The sequence below is a fragment of the Nerophis lumbriciformis genome, linkage group LG04 (assembly GCF_033978685.3).
Source record: "Nerophis lumbriciformis linkage group LG04, RoL_Nlum_v2.1, whole genome shotgun sequence".
Lineage (NCBI taxonomy): Eukaryota > Metazoa > Chordata > Actinopteri > Syngnathiformes > Syngnathidae > Nerophis > Nerophis lumbriciformis.
In genome coordinates this window covers 38,732,147-38,753,611 of record NC_084551.2, presented here as the reverse complement: position 1 = coordinate 38,753,611, position 21,465 = coordinate 38,732,147, and the positions used below count along the sequence as shown (strand labels likewise).

The window sequence follows — 21,465 nt, the reverse complement described above, 5'->3', positions numbered from 1 at the left end:
TGTAAAAAGGCTTAAAACACCTGAATTATCAATTAGCACAGTAGCTCACGACAGCTTTGCTGTGCTGCCAGGCACAGAATGGTTGCGGTGCGAGGCACATGATGGCCGGATGAAACGTTTGTACACGGACACAATGTTTGTACAACAAACCATTTTTTTTCCCAGTTTGTGGTTCGTAAATCAAAAAGTTTGTACAATGATGAGTTAGTAAGTCGAGGTGCCACTTAATAAAATTTCAGCAAGAGTCATCGAAAAAAATATGATATTACTCATAATAAAAACATAAAGTGTATTATTAACGTATATCCGGGTCAATACGATTGATGTCGTGCTTTAACATAAAGAACTGTAAAAGTAATGGTGTATGTGTTTGTCCCCAGCTGTTCCTCATCCAGATGTTAGTTGGTCTTACTCAACAGGTGCGCAAACATACTTTTAACTGTGACATGGCATGCAAGTGAATTAAAGGTTTCCTTTCAAATCAATTCAAAGCTCTTTCTCGTCTTCTCTCTCCCAGTGGATGATTCCAATCATTCAAAGCTCCATGAAGCCACTCGAGGTGAGCAAAGCACAGCAACATGGGTTCATGTTCTTTTTACAATAAATACCATTTCCTCTTTTCTCTCTTTTATCGTAGGACATGGATCTATCTCGCATGATTGAGAGACTTTTGAGATTGGCTGTGAGTCAACATGAGTTACTTATATTTGTTATACTGAGCTTTGCAGATAGCAGATGGTAAGATGCTGATTATTTTGTTATGTATTAGATGATATATCCTCATGTTTATGTGGATCTTGGTCTATCTACAGGTTCCCAACCACTTGCTTTGGTTGATGTTTTTTTACTGGTTCTTCCACTCATCTTTGAACTTCACAGCTGAGCTTTTGCGCTTCGGAGACCGACAGTTCTACAAAGACTGGTGGTAGATATTTGTCTCTGTGGTTTTTTTTTTTAGTTTTCCTCTTATAGTTCCTTTGCATAGTTGAGAGCACATGATTAAGAATGGTGTTTGTGAGTAAGTCTCCCATGGCTGATGGAGGGGTGAGAGACTATTAAAAATATGTGATAGTAAGTCAGTATTAATGAAAGTGTCATATTTAAGCTCTGTAAAGTCTTACTATCCCTTTTTGCTGACTCATCTTTCAGGAACTCCGAGTCGGTGACATTTTTCTGGCAGAACTGGAACATCCCCGTTCACAAGTGGTGTCTCCGGTGAGATATTCACACACTTCAACTTGGGAAGTCACTGCCGTGAAATTCATAGAAGCTTACTCACTGCAGGAGCAGTTTGGATGCAGGCAGACTGTACAATGGCGCTGTAATTGCTCAAAATTAGCACTAGTCACAAGTACAGTGCGAGAAAAAAGATGAACTGACAGAGGAAATGCAATGCATACAATACAGTAGTTGATCTTGATGTGTTTCTCTGCTCTTTGTCTTGCAGGCACTTTTACAAGCCGTTACTGAGGAGAGGTTTTAGTAAGATAGTCAGCCAATCAGCAGTCTTCTTCTTGTCCGCTTTCTTCCATGAGGTGAAAGGACACTGAACTACTTATGTTAAATCTGAGAACCGCACGGTCGTACTTTTTAAGGTTTTTGACGCCATTTTACTGTTTTTGTTTTGTTTCGTTCTTTTCTGTGCGGTAGTATCTGGTGAGTGTCCCTCTGAGGATGTTCCGACTGTGGGCCTTCATGGGCATGATGGCTCAGGTAAGCAGATTCTGAAAATGAAAATGCAATACAATCATTATTGTGGAACATATTAGTAGCAAGAAATAACAATTACCTAATTAACTACCTTTTGTTCAATGCCTGTTCAATGGGCTTCACGGTGGCAGAGGGGTTAGTGCATCTGCCTCACAATACGAAGGTCCTGAGTAGTCTTGGGTTCAATCCCGGGCTCGGGATCTTTCTGTGTGGAGTTTGCATGTTCTCCCCGTGACTGCGTGGGTTCCCTCCGGGTACTCCGGCTTCCTCCCACCTCCAAAGACATGCACCTGGGGATAAGTTGATTGGCAACACTAAATTGGCCCTAGTGTGTGGATGTGAGTGTGAATGTTGTCTGTCTATCTGTGTTGGCCCTGCGATGAGGTGGCGACTTGTCCAGGGTGTACCCCGCCTTCCGCCCGATTGTAGCTGAGATAGGCTCCAGCGCCCCCCGCGACCCCAAAGGGAATAAGCGGTAGAAAATGGATGGATGGGATGGGTTAAAAATATTTTTTGCACAAAAGTAATTATAATCCGTAAATAATGTGGCAGAGTAACCATGTTATACTCGTCCATATCAGTATCAATTGCTTTGTTGGTGTCGGTAACACGTCGTGTCATGATCACAATATGAAGAGGACAGCGGGAAGCAGCGTGCAGGTAAAAAGGTATTTTATGCTTAAACCAAAAATAAATAAAAGGCGAGTGCCGCTAAGAAAAGGCATTGAAGCTTAGGCATGGCTATGCAAAACGAAACTAAAACTGAACTGGCTGCAAAGTAAACAAAACAGAATGCTGGACGACAGCAAAGACTTATAGTGTGTGGAGCAGACGGCGTCCACAAAGTACATCCGTACATGACATGACAATCAACAATGTCCCCACAAAGAAGGAAAGCGTCCGCACAACTTAAATAGTCTGGATTGCGAAAACCAAGCAGGTGTGGAGAATAGCGCTCAAGGAAGACATATAACTGCAACAGGAAAACACCAACAAAACCGGAAAAAACACCAAAATAGGAGCGCAAGACAAGGACTAAAACACTACACACAGGAAAACACTTAAAACCTCAAAATAAGTCACGGCATGATGTAACAGGTTGTGACAGTACACCTACACCTACTTTGAGATAAGAGCTATAGTGATGCATGATTGGTTATGGTTTGAATTCATATCCAACAATTGCGAGAACAACTTTTTATTGTCAATATCGGCTACTGAGCTTCGTTTTTTAATGATTTCTGCTTGTGGTGTGCCTCAGGATTTTTTCAATGAAAAAAATGTGTCTTGGCTCAAAAAAGGTTGAAAAACACTGCCTTATAGGACACACGTTAACATACTTAAACATTCTAAATTGTTAGTAATTGTAGTATGTAATTATTATTGTGTACTACAGCAGTTTTTTTAAATGTGGGAAGGGCCTCCCCTAAGAGATTGCCTGAAGAGTTTAGGAGAGGTGCAGCAACTTGAGAAAAATGAAGAAAAACATTTAAAACATGTAACAGTGGTGCTTTGGTACAAATTATGCATAGATGATGTTTTACAGACCACCTTCAAGCTGCTTTCTGACCGTCTCTTAAGATGTCCCATTTTGTGTGCGGTCTTATTTACGTGCCTCCACTTCGACTGCGTCCTCTCCCCGTTGTCCTTGTTGTAGTTTTTAGCACTTCCACATGGAGTCTACTGACAGATATACGTTTGAACTTTATGCTACTTTGTATTAGAAATGGCAACAGAGGAGAATGCATGTGCATGTACGAGCCAGTCTGCCCCACATCAAGTGGGTAGATAAAAAGAAGGAACCTAGTGACTACAACGTCGAACTACGATGGCGTACTCGTGTAAACCTCTTTGAATAAATCTCTACAATATATGGAGATATCCACTGACGTCACAACTGGGGGAAAAAGTCACAATTTGGGCAAATTCCAAATGGCTCGTTAGGAGAAAGTGTGAAGAAAGGCAAGATTGTTTTATAAATTTGTGGTTTGATTTCACATTTTCAGGACTTATGCAGATCCCAATTACACAAAAACAGATACCAATAGGTAAGAAAGGTTGGTTTTGCATAAAAGGCCCCCATTAAGATAACTCCAGTTGTATCAAAGGAACAACATTGTTTCCCACAGGACTGCACTCTATCTTGGCCATCTGCTGTATGGAGTTGTAACGACAAGCAGATGGCCATTCAGTCAGTCCCATTATAATGTGTTTGAGTGAGGACGTAACCGGGAGCACCAAATGCAATCTCTAAGGGGGGGCTTACTGCCCCACATTTTTAAAACAACCCCTGGTGTATAACAATATTTTATTCTTAACGGCAATGCATTTATATGTCATCACAATATATATATACTTATTTATTAGCATGGCAGGTCAGAGACTCTTCCCTCCTGTGCCTAAAAAGCATTAATGTTGTTGTTTTATTTTTTTGTAGCTTCCATTAGCCTGGCTTGTTGGTCACTATCTGCGTGGCAACTATGGCAATGCTGCAGTGTGGATATCGCTCATAATTGGTCAACCATTTGCTGTCCTCATGTACGTCCATGACTACTACGTCCTTCACCACAGGCAAGAAGCTGACTGATTCTTTCCCTCTTTGTAGACAGTTTTAGGTATTTTTTGCAATTACATCTCGACAGCTTCTCATTTGGGTCATCCATTCGAGAATTATTTTTTTTACATCCATCCATCCATTTTCTACCGCTTGTCCCTTTCATTATGAAGTATTTAAAAATGTTAAGAATGACACATCCTTTCCCATATCTGATCATGTACATCAGGGGTGTCAAAATCAAGGCCCGCAGGCCAGATCTGGAATTATCTATGGCCCCCGGGATGATATTTGATTAGTATTAGAACACCTGCTGCTGTTTTGCACGCACCAATACTCCATCAGTGTTGGCGCTAGGAATTTTCAAAATGGGGTCCCAGTAGCCCCATCAAGTCATAAAAATTGGGTCCCACAGTAAATATTTGGGTTCCCACTTTTTTTTAAGCGTTTTGAAAACAATTGATAAATGTATGCATTATCCTATTATATCTCACATTCTATATTGTGTTTTGGAAAAAGGTTGTCATACACGTTACTTAATTCATTTAAAAAAATTATACAAAAGAAAACATTTTTATGCATATGTAAATGTATTCAGTTATAAACATTCATTCACTTTCTTCTTTCCTTCATGGACCTAAACTTTACTGCTTCCGGTATGTTTTTCTATATTTTTATTGTAATATTTTCAGAATGTGTTTGTTCTATTTTTGGCCAAAGTAAAACAAAGAAAACAATCTGAAGTTGTCTATATTTTTTAGTTTTAGTGCCATGATTTTAATAGCGTGCACAGATTTCCCTCCATGCAGCCCCCGAGCTAAAATGAGTTTGACACCCCTGCTGTACATGAACATTGCTGTCCTCATGTGTGCACTGTGCAAGGGTGGAACATTTCTTCAACAAAAAGTAATGTCTAACTTACCCTACGGTAGAGGCTTTTATTGTACATGCATGCAAGCAGCAACTTTTCATCAGTGTCTTTCTGCAGTTTGGTTTCGAAACAATTTAGTAAGACAACATAGAAAGAGAAACAACACACCTAAAACAATGGCCATTATGCTGCTGTGAAAACATGTTCTTTTTCCATAATAATACCTTAAATTGTGTTGCTCTATTTTTCTGGTACAAGTTAAACAATTCTTATGAGGACATGTTTTTAGGCTTTTTTGTTGGGGTACTAAGGGGAATGATGTTTGGGTTTTTTTTATGTACAAACCTCGTTTCCATATGAGTTGGGAAATTGTGTTAGATGTAAATATAAACAGAATACAATGATTTGCAAATCATTTTCAACCCATATTCAGTTGAATATGCTACAAAGACAAGATATTTGATGTTCAAACTGATAAACTTTTTTTTTTTGCAAATCATTAACTTTAGAATTTGATGCCAGCAACACGTGACAAAGAAGTTGGGAAAGGTGGCAATAAATACTGATAAAGTTGAAGAATGCTCATCAAACACTTATTTGGAACATCCCACAAGTGTGCAGGCTAATTGGGAACAGGTGGGTGCCATGATTGGGTATAAAAACAGCTTCCCAAGAAATGCTCAGTCTTTCACAAGAAAGGATGGGGCGAGGTACACCCCTTTGTCCACAACTGCGTGAGCAAATAGTCAAACAGTTTAAGAACAACGTTTCTCAAAGTGCAATTGCAAGAAATTTAGGGATTTCAACATCTACGGTCCATAATATCATCAAAAGGTTCAGAGAATCTGGAGAAATCACTCCACGTAAGCGGCATGGCCGGAAACCAACATTGAACGACAGTGACCTTCGATCCCTCAGACAGTACTGTATCAAAAACCGACATCAATCTCTAAAGGATATCACCACATGGGCTCAGGAACACTTCAGAAAACCACTGTCACTAAATACAGTTTGTCGCTACATCTGTAAGTGCAAGTTAAAGCTCTACTATGCAAAGCGAAAGCCATTTATTAACAACATCCAGAAACGCCGCCGGCTTCTCTGGGCCCGAGATCATCTAAGATGGACTGATGCAAAGTGGAAAAGTGTTCTGTGGTCTGACGAGTTCACATTTCAAATTGTTTTTGGAAATATTCGACATAGTGTCATCCGGACCAAAGGGGAAGCGAACCATCCAGACTGTTATCGACGCAAAGTTCAAAAGCCAGCATCTGTGATGGTATGGGGGTGCATTAGTGCCCAAGACATGGGTAACTTACACATCAGTGAAGGCACCATTAATGCTGAAAGGTACATACAGGTTTTGAAACAACATATGCTGCCATCTAAGCGCCGTCTTTTTCATGGACGCCCCTGCTTATTTTAGCAAGACAATGCCAAGCCACATTCAGCACGTGTTACAACAACGTGGCTTCGTAAAAAAAAGAGTGCGGGTACTTTCCTGTCCCGCCTGCAGTCCAGACCTGTCTCCCATCGAAAATGTGTGGTGCATTATGAAGCGTAAAATACGACAGTGTAGACCCCGGACTGTTGAACGACTGAAGCTCTACATAAAACAAGAATGGGAAATAATTCCACTTTTAAAGCTTCAACAATTAGTTTCCTCAGTTCCCAATCGTTTATTGAGTGTTGTTAAAAGAAAAGGTAATGTAACACAGTGGTGAACATGCCCTTTCCCAACTACTTTGGCAGGTGTTGCAGCCATGAAATTCTAAGTTAATTTTTATTTGCAAAAAAAAAATTGTTTATGAGTTTGAACATCAAATATCTTGTCTTTGTAGTGCATTCAATTGAATATGGGTTGAAAAGGATTTGCAAATCATTGTATTCCGTTTATATTTACATCTAACACAATTTCCCAACTCATATGGAAACAGGATTTGTACAATGTTGACTGTTTGAAGTGCCTTGGTGATATAATACTGTACTTGTGTTAAAGGGCTTTACTCTGTCCGGTTTTACTGTGAAATGAGCACTAAAATTAAACAATGTATGCTGGTTAGACATTTTAAGGTACACTTTTTCCATCCATCTGTTTATATTTTTGTCATATTTCTTTCAAGAAACTCATGTAAACTGGTGATTGCTTTAGTGGCCTTGTCAATTGTTTTATACAATAAATGAGACTTTTTACAGCGAACAAGTGTATTTATTTGCATACATACCGTAAGATGTCAGATGGAACCCAGAACTTATTAGACTAATGTTAGCAATGTGGGACATGGCTAGGCTCCAAACACGAGCCGCATATGACACTTAAACCATGCAGCGTCAGGTCAGGTCTGCTTTTCATCGCGCTGATAGCAAATTAAACAGTGGGTCTTCAGCACATCACCGAGTGTGTCTATAGACATATGGGTGTGACATTTGGTTAAACAAAGATCTGTGGAAATTACACCAAAATATACAGGGCACATCAAAATAACTCCTTAAAAAACCTTGTTGCCACCAGAATTGTAATGAGCTGTAATAAGCTCAAGATGATTCAACCCCCATTATAAATTACTACTTGCAGTAGTTTGGGATACATCTGCAAAACAATTTAAATAGGTCAACACAATTATATTACAAAATATATTGAAATTATCCATCCATAGACAGTTAGTATACAAATGTAATTTATAATGAGGGAAACCTGTGAAAGTATTATTGTTACAAAATCATTTGCAAATGCTTACCGTGCGTGCAATCAGATTTGCATGTCTGTCTTCTAATTTGTGTTTTTAGTGGTATTTTGCACTACAATTGTGACACAATTATTTAATGATAATGACAAAAAATATCAGTCTGGTGTCGCCCACCATTCAAAATCGGAAACTAACTTCAGCCTTGTTATACTCACAAATTGCAACACAGACTACATATTGTTTTTATACACACACACACACACACTCTCACACCTCTTTATTTTCTATTTATTTATTTCTGTCTTGTCTAGCTACTCAGGCAAATCATATTGTCGATGTAGATGCCCATATTTGCTGTACAGATTTACTTTACAAAAGAGAAGTGTTGATATCTTATTTGTTTTTGACGTTATTAAATTGATTTATATTAATGTTTGGAGCAGCTGGACCGGAGCAGGAGGGGTTAGAAAGAGAAAAAGGAAGACAGAGGGGGAAATTGAGGGGACAAGAGGGGGATAAGGCAGAGAAGCAATAACATCCACAACAACATGGTTTACCATGAATTGATGGTACTTAAACAAGTTGAAAAACTTATTCGGGTGTTACCATTTAGTGGTCAATTGTACGGAATATGTACTGTACTGTGTAAACTGTACATTTTCATATATTCTCTTCCTTTACAATCTATTAATAAAAGTTTCAATCAATCAATCAAAACAGAACAGCATCACCAAATAGGATATGTACATATACGATACAAAAAGTGATGGCATAGAAGCAGTTAGTGAAGTAGATATTAGGAACACAGAAATGACAATGAACATTATTGCACTACAAATGGAGCATTCTAACAATAATTATCTTTATTTTCAAAAATACAATTGTTTCAAATGCAACTAAACATCCCAGTGTGTGCGGGAGCTAAAGTACGGCCCCAGCCAACCAGACAGCCCAACCCAAAACAGCAGTTACGGTGCCCAGGGAGCAAGGGACCACCGGCCTCACGCAGCCAGGCAGTAGGAACCCAGCAGGGCCAGCAACAAGCCTTAGATGCGCCCAGCAGAGGACAAGGCACGGGAGAAGCAGGGGACAGCCAGCCCCCCAAGCCAGCGAGAGGCCACACCTCATGCGGGCAGAAAGACGGGACGCCCTGCCCCGAGGGGCCCAGAGACTCCCTGCAGCCGGATGGGAAGACCGCCCCAGCCTTACCAGCACCCCACGAGCCCAATTTAAATATATATAATATGGAATATAAAAACATTTAATGGAAATACCTTATGTCTTAATTCAGCAAGTGCTGGAAAATGGCGTACCAGTCATGGCAAACTAATAAATCAAATAAGTACTATAGACCATAAATTGAACTTATTGCCACATATAGGTAGTACAAACAGTTCATACATTTATTTCCTGGTTAGTGGTTACTCAGTAAAACATGTTACATCAGTAATAAAAATAAAAGAAAATGGAATGTACACCGTGATGTTTAACTGTGTCTAATCTACATGTGAAGCAATGTGCCTCCTGAAAGCTTTCCTCTCCCCTTGAGCAAGACTACCTCTGCACTTCATCAAAGGGTGAGTGCTTTTATTTATTGTTTTAGTTTGTCTTATTGTATAGTTTTCAATTAGAGTTGTGACAGTTTGTAGAGGACAACAGTAGAACCTTGATGTATGACCTTAATCGGTTGTTGAACAGGGTTTGTAAATCGCAAAAGTCGTATTGTGAAACTAATTTATCCATAAGAAACAATGTAAATATGATTAATGGGTTCTAGTGACGACAAAAGTCCATATTTTAGTGAAGGTTTGTACACTTTGAACACAATATTAAATGCGTACAGTACTGTATACCAAACAAACATAACAAGAGGGTGATGGATCAACTTTATTTTTATTATCCAGCTAAATCGAGCTGAACGGTGCCAACAAACGAGTCCCTATGATGTCCTCACAAACGATCAGAAATCACAAAAGTCCTTAGAGGGGGGCTGCACTTTTTGGGGGGGTATTTTTCGGTAACAAAGAATATGAAAGACGTGACAGATGGATTTTATTTTTTTAATGCATTTGAACTTTTAAATAAACGTAAATAAAGGTCAGCTTACAGCATAGCCAACGGGAGGTCCTCTATTTCACCCATAAATAGCCATTCAAAAATGCCAAAAATGCTCCATTTACATTTCAAGACTTTAATATTAACTAAGTAGTAGTAATATTGTTAATATAAGCGCTAACGCAGACAAACTATTCATAGCGGCGCCCTGATCATTACCGTATGTCCCTATGTTTACATCATCGAGTGGTCTGCTGCTTCCTTGCTTCCTTCTTCTCTGGAGATTATTCTAGATCATAAATCATGCATCTCACCTGGACAGAAGAAGTCTGACGAGGTATTCCGACAATTTGGTACACTTTGACAGCAATGCACACGGATGCATATTTGAATTTTGTTACTGGAAAAGTTCTCAAAAAGAGGGATCTGTGCTGTGAGTCGAGGTTCCACTGAATATGCAATAGTGTGCCGCATGCCATCCATCCCTTAACATTGGATCATTTCATTAAACTGACAAAAAAAAAGGGAGAGGAGTGAAGGACAGACACCTTGATCTATCCCTGAAAAATGCATCACGTCATGCTCCATGAGAACAGAGGCAGTGAAGGAAAAGGTGCAGAGGCTTCATCGTCCATCATCGACTAATTCCTGACATAGACGCAGCCATCCGCTTCTCCTTGTTTGACTCACACATCGGAACGTCATTGTTGACCCTCACTCTCCCACACACACATCCGTCACACACTCATCCATCCCTCACTTTTATGTTCATACACACAAAAGACACCGTCTAACTTCTTTTGGACACCTCGCCCTTCACTTCTCTTTTCTGTCCTCACGTCCTGCGTCTTCCCTTTCTACCAGTAACAAGTTGATCCACGGCCTCTTCTCCAGACATCCGTTATTGCGGAAGTTTCAGGAACCCTGCCAAGTCGTGAGTGACGGTGATCCTCTGGACAGGAAGCCAGGAGACACAAACCTGTCTCATTATGTCAGATGGGTGCAGGAGGCCTGGGGACAGGTTATAAAAAGACTGTCCACGCTTTATTCAAGCATGTCAGTACTTTGCAGTCATTGACCCAAATATAAGGCAACCCTGGATGTAAGACAACCTCTTTTTCAAGACGTTTCCCGAAAAAAAGGAATTTCTCTTTAACCAAACCATCATCAATCAAAGTTTATTTATATAGCCCTTAATCACAAATGTCTCAAAGGGCTGCACAAGCCACAACGACATCCTCGGCTCGGATCCCACATCAGGGCAAGAAAAAACTCAACCCAATGGGCACAATGACAAATTAGAACTTTACTTCCTGTCACTTACATATACACGGTCTCTTAGAGCAGTGTTTTTCAACCACACTAGTGTGCCGTGAGACACAGTCTGGTGTGCCGTGGGAGATTATCTAATTTCACCTATCACCTACCGTATTTTTCGGACTATAAGTCGCAGTTTTTTTCATAGTTTGGCCGGGGGTGCGACTTATACTCAGGAGCGACTTATGTGTGAAATTATGAACACATTACCGTAAAATATCAAATAACATTATTTATCTCATTCACGTAAGAGACTAGACGTATAAGATTTCATGGGATTTAGCGGTTAGGAGTGACAGATTGTTTAGTAAACGTATAGCATGTTCTATATGTTATATTTTTTTGAATGACTCTTACCATAATATGTTACGTTAACCAACCAGGCACGTTCTCAGTTGGTTATTTATGCCTCATATAACGTACACTTATTCAGCCTGTTGTTCACTATTCTTTATTTATTTTAAATTGCCTTTCAAATGTCTATTCTTGTTGTTGGGTCTTATCAAATAAATTTCCCCAAAAAATGCGACTTATAAAGGTTTTTTTCCTTCTTTATTATGCATTTTCAGCCGGTGCGACTTATACTCCGGAGCGATTTATACTCTGAAAAATACGGTAATTATAGTCAGCAAATTATGTGTTGTTGTTGAGTGTCGGTGCTGTCCAGAGAGTGCCCCTAAGAAAAGGCATTGAAGCTTAGGGAAGGCTATGCAGAACAAAACTAAAACTAAACTGGCTACAAAGTAAACAAAAACAGAATGATGGACGACAGCAAAAACAAACTGCGTGTGGAGCAGATGGCGTCCACAAAGTACATCCGTGCATGACATGACAATCAACACCAAAATAGGAGCGCAAGACAAGAACTAAAACACTACACACAGGAAAACACCGAAAAACTCAAAATAAGTCACGGCGGGATGTGACAGGTGGTGACAGTACACCTACTTTGAGACAAGTGCTATACTGATGCATGGTTGGTTATGGTTTAAATTCATATCCGACAATTACGACTTTTTACTGTCAACTGAGTTTTGATTTTTAACGATTTCTGCTGGTGGTGTGCCTCTGGATTTTTTCAACGCAAAAAATGTGCCTTGGCTCAAAAAAGGTTGAAAAGCACTGTCTTAGAGGTTGTTAGCTAACAAGGGAAGAGGTGTGATGAAATGTTTTAAATAACGGTAATCAATGAAGTAAGTCTTCAAACAACGGTCAAGTTGAACTTTTTTAAATAGACAAATATCCATGTTGGACACACATGCAATTGTATTGTCAGAATGTCATGGACCAGGGGTGTCAAACTCATTTTAGATTTAGAATCTTACTCCCAAGTGGGCCGGACTGGTAAAATCACGGCACGATAACTTAAAAATAAAGAAAACTTCAGATTGTTTTCTTTGTTTAAAAATAGAACACGCACATTCTGAAAATGAACAAATCATAATGTTGTGGGGGTTTTTTACACTTACATGTTGCGGTTAATAGTATTTTATCTTCATTTGTCATTATTTATACTTTCTGGATAAATTATGTGATAATGTTCATCAGTCAACTCAATGGTGTTCATTTTTTTAATCTAACAAGATAAAAAAAATAATATCAAAATCACATTACAGGATGTTATTTACCGTATTTTTCGAAGTATAAGTTGCACCGGAGTTAAGTCGCACCTGCCGAAAATGCATAATAAAGAAGAACAAAAACATAAATCGCACTGGAGCCCAGCCAAAGTATGAAAAAAACTGCGACTTATAGTCCGAAAAATACGGTATGTAGTTTGCTCATTTTCCTCGACTGGTGCACTAAGATCATGTGTTTTTTACATATGTAGCATCATCTACAAATAATTGCTATTGCGACATCTAGTGGACACATGTAGAACAGCGGTTTCTTTCATTAAAAAAATTTGGCTAATTTTTTACTTAGCAAACTCATCCCGCGGGCCGGATGAAACCTGTTCGTACGTTTGACACCCCTGTCATGGACAAATATTTTTAAAATGTTTTACTTCAATATAAGTCATTCATTCATTTGCTCAAAACTAGCTAACAATATAGTGTAAAAAGTCTTGTCGGGTTTATTTTGAACTATGCATTGTTCTGATCACTCAACTTACAGTACAACAAAACACACCTTTCAGGTAACCGCCACACTTAAGGTAAATGGGCATGTGCGGACTAAAAAAAATTGCATGGTTAGTCCGTGTTTATACATGATTAATGCTATATTTTCGTAATTAATTGCATGAGTTAATTAATTCAATTTGACAAACCTAATCTAAATACGAAAGGTCATATGTTAATTAATCTAATTAAAATAGTGTATCATTTGACAGCACTGATCTTGATACATCTGAAAGTCAGATGAATTATGATTGATCTAATTTTGCATGTCATAAAGGTACATTTTTAAATATTTTATTATACAGGATGTCCTTTATTTGCTCAAAACCTTTTAACAATATGATTTAAAGTCCTGTCTGAGTTTATGTTCTCCACCACCGACGCTGAGATCAGTATTAGTGCGATCGTAATGTCTCGTCTTGATTACTGTAACGTATTATTTTCAGGTCTCCTTATGTATGACGTTAAAGTTGGTACAAAATGCGGCTGCAAGACTTTTGACAAGAAGATTGATCATATTAGGCCTATACTGGCTCACCTGCACTGGCTTCCTGTGCACTTAAGATGTGACTTTAAGGTTTTACTACTTACCTTAAACGGTCTAGCTCCATCCTATCTTGCTGATTGTATTGTACCATATGTCCCGGCCAGAAACCTACTTTCCAAAAATTCCAGGGTATTAGTGATTCCTAGAGCCCAAAAAAAGTCTGCGGGCTATAGAGCGTTTTCTATTTGGACTCCAGTACTCTGGAATACCCTCCCGGTAACAGTTAGAGATGCTACCTCAGTATAAGCATTTAAGTCCCATCTTAAAACTCATTTATACACCCTAGCCTTTAAATAGACACATTTGTTAGACCAGTTGATCTGCTCTCACTCTTTTATGCTCTACCGCCTCTGAAAAATACCGGTCCGAACGCCATTGGTGGATCTACACCTAACATCCACTGTAATGATACCAAGTACAGTAGCGTATCTAGTCGATACTACTATGATTACGTCAATATTTTTTGGCATCACAACATCTTCTTTCATTTTTTTATTTTTATATTATGTTTATAAACATGAGGACTTTGAATATGACCAATGTATGATCATCTTGATATCGGATCGATACCCAAATTTGTGGTATCATCCAAAACTAATGTAAAGTATCAAACAACAGAAGAATAAGTGATTGTTACATTTGAACAGAAGTGTAGATAGAACATGTTAAAAAAGAGAAAGTAAGCAGATATTAACAGTAAATGAACAAGTAGATTAATAATCAATTTTCTACCACTTGTCCTTCATAATGTTGACAAAATAATAGAATGGAAAAATGACACAATATGTTACTGCATCAGTGACATGCAGTCAGGGGAGGCAGGTGAGGCCCCGCCTCACCTGCCATTATGGAAAGAAAAATAATTGAAAAATAAATAATTAAATTGTTATATGTATCCAGTGATTATACTATAAAGTTATTTTCCATTTAACTTCACCAGTAACTGCATACATCAGCAGACTAAATTAGGAGCCTTTGTTTGCTTACTTACTACTAAAAGACAAGTTGTCTTGTATTTTCACTATTTTATTTAAGGACAAACTTGCAAAAAGAAACATATGTTTGATGTACCCAAAGATTTTTTGTTAAAATAAAGTCAAAAATGACATTTTTTGTGGTCCCCTTTAATTAGAAAAGTACCGAAAAGTATCGGTATCGGGACAACACTAGGCAGATATTTAAAAATGTTTTGTAATGTATTTATTTTTTAAATAACCTAAAAACTAGTAGCCTATATTATACTGCAATATATATATATATTTTCCAGCTGAAATTATATTTAAATTTCTTTACTGTTACCCATTTATCCCGAACAAAGGTTTTCAATCCTACTGTATTATATTTACTTTTGATTTTGTACATGTAGTGGAGAGTTCACATGTCTGATATAAAATGTAAACAGATACTCAGACTTCCTGTCTGAAGACCAAAATAAGAGGGAGGGCCGTAGGACATGGGAGGTTAGGAGGGATGTTAATAGGAGAAGAGAAGACACACTATGGGACATTTCACAAGAACCTACATGGACGCACGCTGATGACATTTGACATTTTGTCTACAGGGAAAGGTAGAGACGTTGAAGATGCAAAGTCCTGCTGGGAAAACATCTAATGTCACATTCCTGGACACCAAACACACACCTGGATCTAGAGGGAGTCCAACCAAAGAACTTTAACTGGACTGCTTTTCCTTTAAGGTAAGCTAAAAGTATATCCATCTATCTACATTACCATCTTTGCATTCTGTTTCCTATGAAATTGACTTTTTCTACAACCACAACATTTCTATGACACTTAAATCAAAGTTATTGCTGCAACAGAATGTCCAGTTTGCCTTAAGGGGCTCTCTAAAATGCAATAATTTGATGCAAGACAGCGTGAGATCTTTGTTCTCCTTCTCCTTTTTTATCGTACACACACACACACACACACACACACACACACACACACACACATACAGTCAAGGACTCCCACGCTGCTGGGATTTATTTGTGATGTGCTTCTGAGCCCTCTGGGACCTCTCTCTCTAGTGGCATTTTGCGGCAGCCATTGCATCATCACCATCTTTGATGTAGCAGCCATATGACGACAACATGCATTGATGTAATAAATCAAATGTAGACGCCATTAAGACTTTTATAGTTTTATACATTTATAGCCACTGAGAGCAGTTTCCAGAGTTTATATTTCCATAATTTATTACAAGAATCAGAGGTTAAATATGTCAAATTGATAATTACATTTACGTCAATGATGCTAGAAAAAACGTGAGATAGCAAGCTCACTTATGTGAATGTATAACTTTGATAACCCTCTGCTCTCACCAGCATACCTGGATACACAACTAATTGACATGCAATAATTGCATTTTTAATGGACATGCGTTGCTACAATTATGATTTTTTTATTATGTTTATACAAGTCTCCTGTGATGAGAGGATGTTTGTTTTTATAGTGCAATCATTTTCGGTGTGCATTATGTATATGAGGTTACTGTGCTGTTATTATCTGTACATAGTTTAACCGTTTTTTGTACTATAGTGTGTGCTCAGTGTGTATTATGAGTGTTATCATTCACATGTTTTTCTACTTCCATTTTATTATTATTTTTACTCTTTTCTGTATGCAAAATCTTCACTGCAACCATGGAATGCATACATAACATTTTCATTTTATAATCTTTTTTAAATGCTTTTTTTTGGAGGATTTTTGAAATTGTTTTTTAATATGCATTTACATACTGAATCCTTTTTTTAATCCCAAAAGAATTTGCTGTTGTTTTTCTTTTTGATATGTTATAAAGTTTAATTAATTTGTTTTTTTGTGTGTTTTTTTTTACATTGACAACTTTGCAATATAGGTTTAAAAAATCTATATTTTCTCCAGTCATTAGACCCATACTGCACTCAATTTGGTAAATGATGCAATTATATTAGTGTGGGTCATGTGATTGTGATCTTTATATGACGTTATATTCAATATATGGGCAGCACGGTGATAGAGGGGTTAGTGCGTCTGCCTCACAATACGAAGGTCCTGAGTAGTCGTGAGTTCAATCCCGGCCTTGGGATCTTTCTGTGTGGAGTTTGCATGTTCTCCCCGTGACTGCGTGGGTTCCCTCTGGGTACTCCGGCTTCCTCCCACCTCCAAAGACATTCACCTGGGGATAGGTTGATTGGCGACACTAAATTGGCCCTAGTGTGTGAATGTGAGTGTGAATGTTGTCTGTCTATCTGTGTTGGCCCTGCGATGAGGTGGCGACATGTCCAGGGTGTACCCCGCCTTCCGCCCAATTGTAGCTGAGATAGGCTCCAGCGCCCCCCGCGACCCCAAAGGTAATAAGCGGTAGAAAATGGATGGGATGGATGGATATATTCAATATACTACAAACCCCGTTTCCATATGAATTGGGAAATTGTGTTAGATGTAAATATAAATGGAATACAATGATTTGCGAATCATTTTCAAGGTGAACAGGCAAATTAGGAACAGGTGGGTGCCATGATTGGGTATAAAAGTAGATTCCATGAAATGCTCAGTCATTCACAAACAAGGATGGGGCGAGGGTCACCACAGTTTAAGAAAAGCCTTTCTCAACCAGCTATTGCAAGGAATATAGGGATTTCACCATCTACGGTCCGTAATACCATCAAAGGGTTCAGAGAATCTGGAGAAATCACTGCACGTAAGCAGCTAAGCCCGTGACCTTCGATCCCTCAGGCTGTACTGCATCAACAAGCGACATCAGTGTGTAAAGGATATCACCACATGGGCTCAGGAACACTTCAGAAACCCACTGTCAGTAACTACAGTTGGCCGCTACATCTGTAAGTGCAAGTTAAAACTCTCCTATGCAAGGCGAAAACCGTTTATCAACAAAACCCAGAAACACCGTCGGCTTCGCTGGGCCTGAGCTTATCTAAGATGGACTGATACAAAGTGGAAAGTGTTCTGTGTACATACAGGTTTTGGAGCAACATATGTTGCCATCCAAGCAACGTTACCATGGACGCCCCTGCTTATTTCAGCAAGACAATGCCAAGCCACGTGTTACATCAACGTGGCTTCATAGTAAAAGAGTGCGGGTACTAGACTGGCCTGCCTGTAGTCCAGACCTGTCTCCCATTGAAAATGTGTGGCGCATTATGAAGCCTAAAATACCACAATGGAGACCCCCGAACTGTTGAACAACTTAAGCTGTACATCAAGCAAGAATGGGAAAGAATTCCACCTGAGAAGCTTAAAAAATGTGTCTCCTCAGTTCCCAAACGTTTACTGAGTGTTGTTAAAAGGAAAGGTGATGTAACACAGTGGTGAACATGCCCTTTCCCAACTACTTTGGCACGTGTTGCAGCCATGAAATTCTAATTTAATTATTATTTGCAAAAAAAAAACAAGTTTATGAATTTGAACATCAAATATCTTGTCTTTGTAGTGCATTCAATTGAATATTGGTTGAAAATGATTTGCAAATCATTGTATTCCGTTTATATTTACATCTAACACAATTTCCCAACTCATATTGAAACGGGGTTTGTATATATGGGGTATAATGTCTTTTGTCTTATGGCTGTAAAGTAGCTTCCAATGACACAAGATGACTTGTTGTTCTGCCATTTATAAAGGTCACTGTGATGTATTATTTTGGTATTTATTTCCAAAAATATTGATGCTCCTTATGTCAGAGAAGTATAGTGAACCAAGTAAAGATAAAAAATATTATATATTTTTTTTATCCAAGATGAGTCCCATTTCTTACATTCAATGCAATGTTAGTCATTTTGTTTTACACTCCCCTTTACAAAATAAGTTGAATATTTACTGTTTTGTACTGTACATACTGTCCATTCTTCTATTCTAGCTTTAAAACTTCTTTAAAACACACTTTGCTGCTCTTCACTGTCACTTTTATGGAGATGTTCATAAGTAAGAGGTTGATGTTACTTTTTTTGATGAGAACTACAAATTAATGTATTTATACTCCCTGCAGACCAATGCTGTATCAACAAATGAGTAGCGTTATAAATAGATAGAAAAAATAAACAGAAGATGATCTCCTTAAAGGTTAGCCATTATGGAAATACCATGCTAACAACTACAACCAAAATTATTATATTTTCCACAAAGAAAAGCTTGCATGTCTAAATCTCATTTGTTCCCCCAATAAAAGACATGTATTTTCAAAATGCGTCTATTAGTCTTAAATGAGTATAGCCTGTTTCTCTCTGATTAGTTTTTCATCTACAAATCCAAATTCTTTACATTTTGTTTGCACCTTCATGATTGTTTTTTGTTTTGCTAAATGAAAAGCATATATTTCCAAAATGTGTTTTCCCCAAATGAGTGACATGTGTTTCTAAATGTTATGTTTTTTTTTCAATTACTGTAATAAACAATTAATCTCTAAGTATGTTGTTCTGTCTAAAGTTAGTAAGTTTCCACCCCAATAAAAAGCATGCATCTAAATTTTTTTGGATTGAATACATTGTTTGCCAGTAAAAAAAGACAAAAAAAACCATTTATCTCCAAATATTGGACTTTTGTCTGTCCAATTTAACCATGTATATTCCCCTATTGTTGAGTTTGTTTTGCCCATTTAGAGGCATGTACTCTATCTCCATTTATTTTAAATGAAAAGCCCATTTCTCCAAATTTTAAGGGCTTTTTTCTAACAGCTTTTATGGCCTTCATTCATTTTTCTTTAGATTTTTTAACCCCAATAAAAAATATCCACCTCCAAATTTAAAAATGTTTTGCAACTATAATATATCTGTTTATACAGTATTAGTGTACATATAAAATAAAAAAAATCCAGTCAAAAACAATTTATCTCCACATGTTCTGTTTTTTCTGTCCAATGCATGCATGATAAATATGTATCTTCAAATGTAATACTTTTTTGCCACGATGAAAGCATATATACATATAATTTTCTGATTTTATTAGCCAATTAAAAACATTTAATCTCCACATTTGTACCATTTTTCTAATGTTAATGGCATATCTCCAAATTATTTTTTCCTCAATTACAAACCCTGTTTCCATATGAGTTGGGAAATTGTGTTAGATGTAAATATAAACGGAATACAATGATTTGCAAATCATTTTCAACCCATATTCAGTTGAATATGCTACAAAGACAACATATTTGATGTTCAAACTGTTAAACATTTTTTTGTGCAAATAATCATTAACTTTAGAATTTGATGCCAGCAACACGTGACAAAGAAGTTGGGAAAGGTGGCAATAAATACTGATAAAGTTGAGGAATGCTCATCAAACACTTATTTGGAACATCTCACAGGTGAACAGGCAAATTGGGAACAGGTGGGTGCCATGATTGGGTATAAAAGCAGCTTCCTAAAAAATGCTCAGTCTTTCACAAGAAAGGATGGGGCGAGGTACACCCCTTTGTCCACAACTGCATGAGCAAATAATCAAACAGTTTAAGAACAACGTTTCTCAAAGTGCAATTGCAAGAAATTTAGGGATTTCAACATCTACGGTCCATAATATCATCAAAAGGTTCAGAGAATCTGGAGAAATCACTCCACATAAGCAGCATGGCCGGAAACCAACGGAATGACCGTGACCTTCGATCCCTCAGACGGCACTGTATCAAAAACCGACATCAATCTCTAAAGGATATCACCACATGGGCTCAGGAACACTTCAGAAAACCACTGTCACTAAATACAGTTTGTCGCTACATCTGTAATAGCAAGTTAAAGCTCTACTATGCAAAGCGAAAGCCATTTATCAACAACATCCAGAAACGCCGCCGGCTTCTCTGGGCCCGAGATCATCTAAGATGGACTCATGCAAAGTGGAAAAGTGTTCTGTGGTCTGACGACTCCACATTTTAAATTGTTTTTGGAAATATTCGACATTGTGTCATCCGGACCAAAGGGGAAGCGAACCATCCAGACTGTTATCGATGCAAAGTTCAAAAACCAGCATCTGTGATGGTATGGGGGTGCATTAGAGCCCAAGGCATGGGTAACTTACACATCTGTGAAGGCACCATTAATGCTGAAAGGTACATACAGGTTTTGGAACAACATATGCTGCCATCTAAGCGCCGTCTTTTTCATGAACGCCCCTGCTTATTTCAGCAAGACAATGCCAAGCCACATTCAGCACGTGTTACAACAGCATGGCTTTGTAAAAAAAGAGTGCAGGTACTTACCTGGCCCGCCTGCAGTCCAGACCTGTCTCCCATCGAAAATGTGTGGCGCATTATGAAGCGCAAAATACGATAGCGGAGACCCCGGACTGTTGAACGACTGAAACTCAACATAAAACAAGATTGGGAAAGAATTCCACTTTCAAAGCTTCAACAATTAGTTTCGTCAGTTCCCAATCGTTTATTGTGTTTTGTTAAAAGAAAAGGTGATGTAACACAGTGGTGAATATGCCCTTTCCCAACTACTTTGGCACGTGTTGCAGCCATGAAATTCTAAGTTAATTATTATTTGCAAAAAAAAAAAAAAAGTTTATGAGTTTGAACATCTCCTCTCTGAGCTGCCACCTTACCGTGGTGGAGGAGTTTGCGTGTCCCAATGATCCTAGGAGCTATGTTGTCCGGGGGCTTTATGCCCC

The 21,465-nt window shown here is 38.2% G+C and overlaps 2 protein-coding genes across 2 annotated transcripts in view; both read left to right on the top strand.

Annotated features, from left to right (window-relative positions):
• Positions 1–7,338, top strand: part of dgat1b (diacylglycerol O-acyltransferase 1b) — a 57,051-nt gene extending 49,713 nt beyond the window's left edge. Inside the window, exons 10-17 of the mRNA XM_061954776.1 lie at positions 381–419; positions 518–559; positions 638–682; positions 813–925; positions 1,150–1,215; positions 1,448–1,535; positions 1,651–1,713; positions 4,148–7,338. Of these exons, the coding sequence (XP_061810760.1) occupies positions 381–419; positions 518–559; positions 638–682; positions 813–925; positions 1,150–1,215; positions 1,448–1,535; positions 1,651–1,713; positions 4,148–4,297 (606 nt within the window). The 3' untranslated portion in view covers positions 4,298–7,338. The remainder of the gene's footprint in view (positions 1–380; positions 420–517; positions 560–637; positions 683–812; positions 926–1,149; positions 1,216–1,447; positions 1,536–1,650; positions 1,714–4,147) is intronic.
• Positions 7,339–15,432: 8,094 nt separating this feature from the next.
• Positions 15,433–21,465, top strand: part of gpr20 (G protein-coupled receptor 20) — a 30,839-nt gene continuing 24,806 nt past the window's right edge. The window contains exon 1 of the mRNA XM_061945707.1: positions 15,433–15,560. The gene's annotated coding sequence lies outside the window, so the exon portion shown is untranslated. The remainder of the gene's footprint in view (positions 15,561–21,465) is intronic.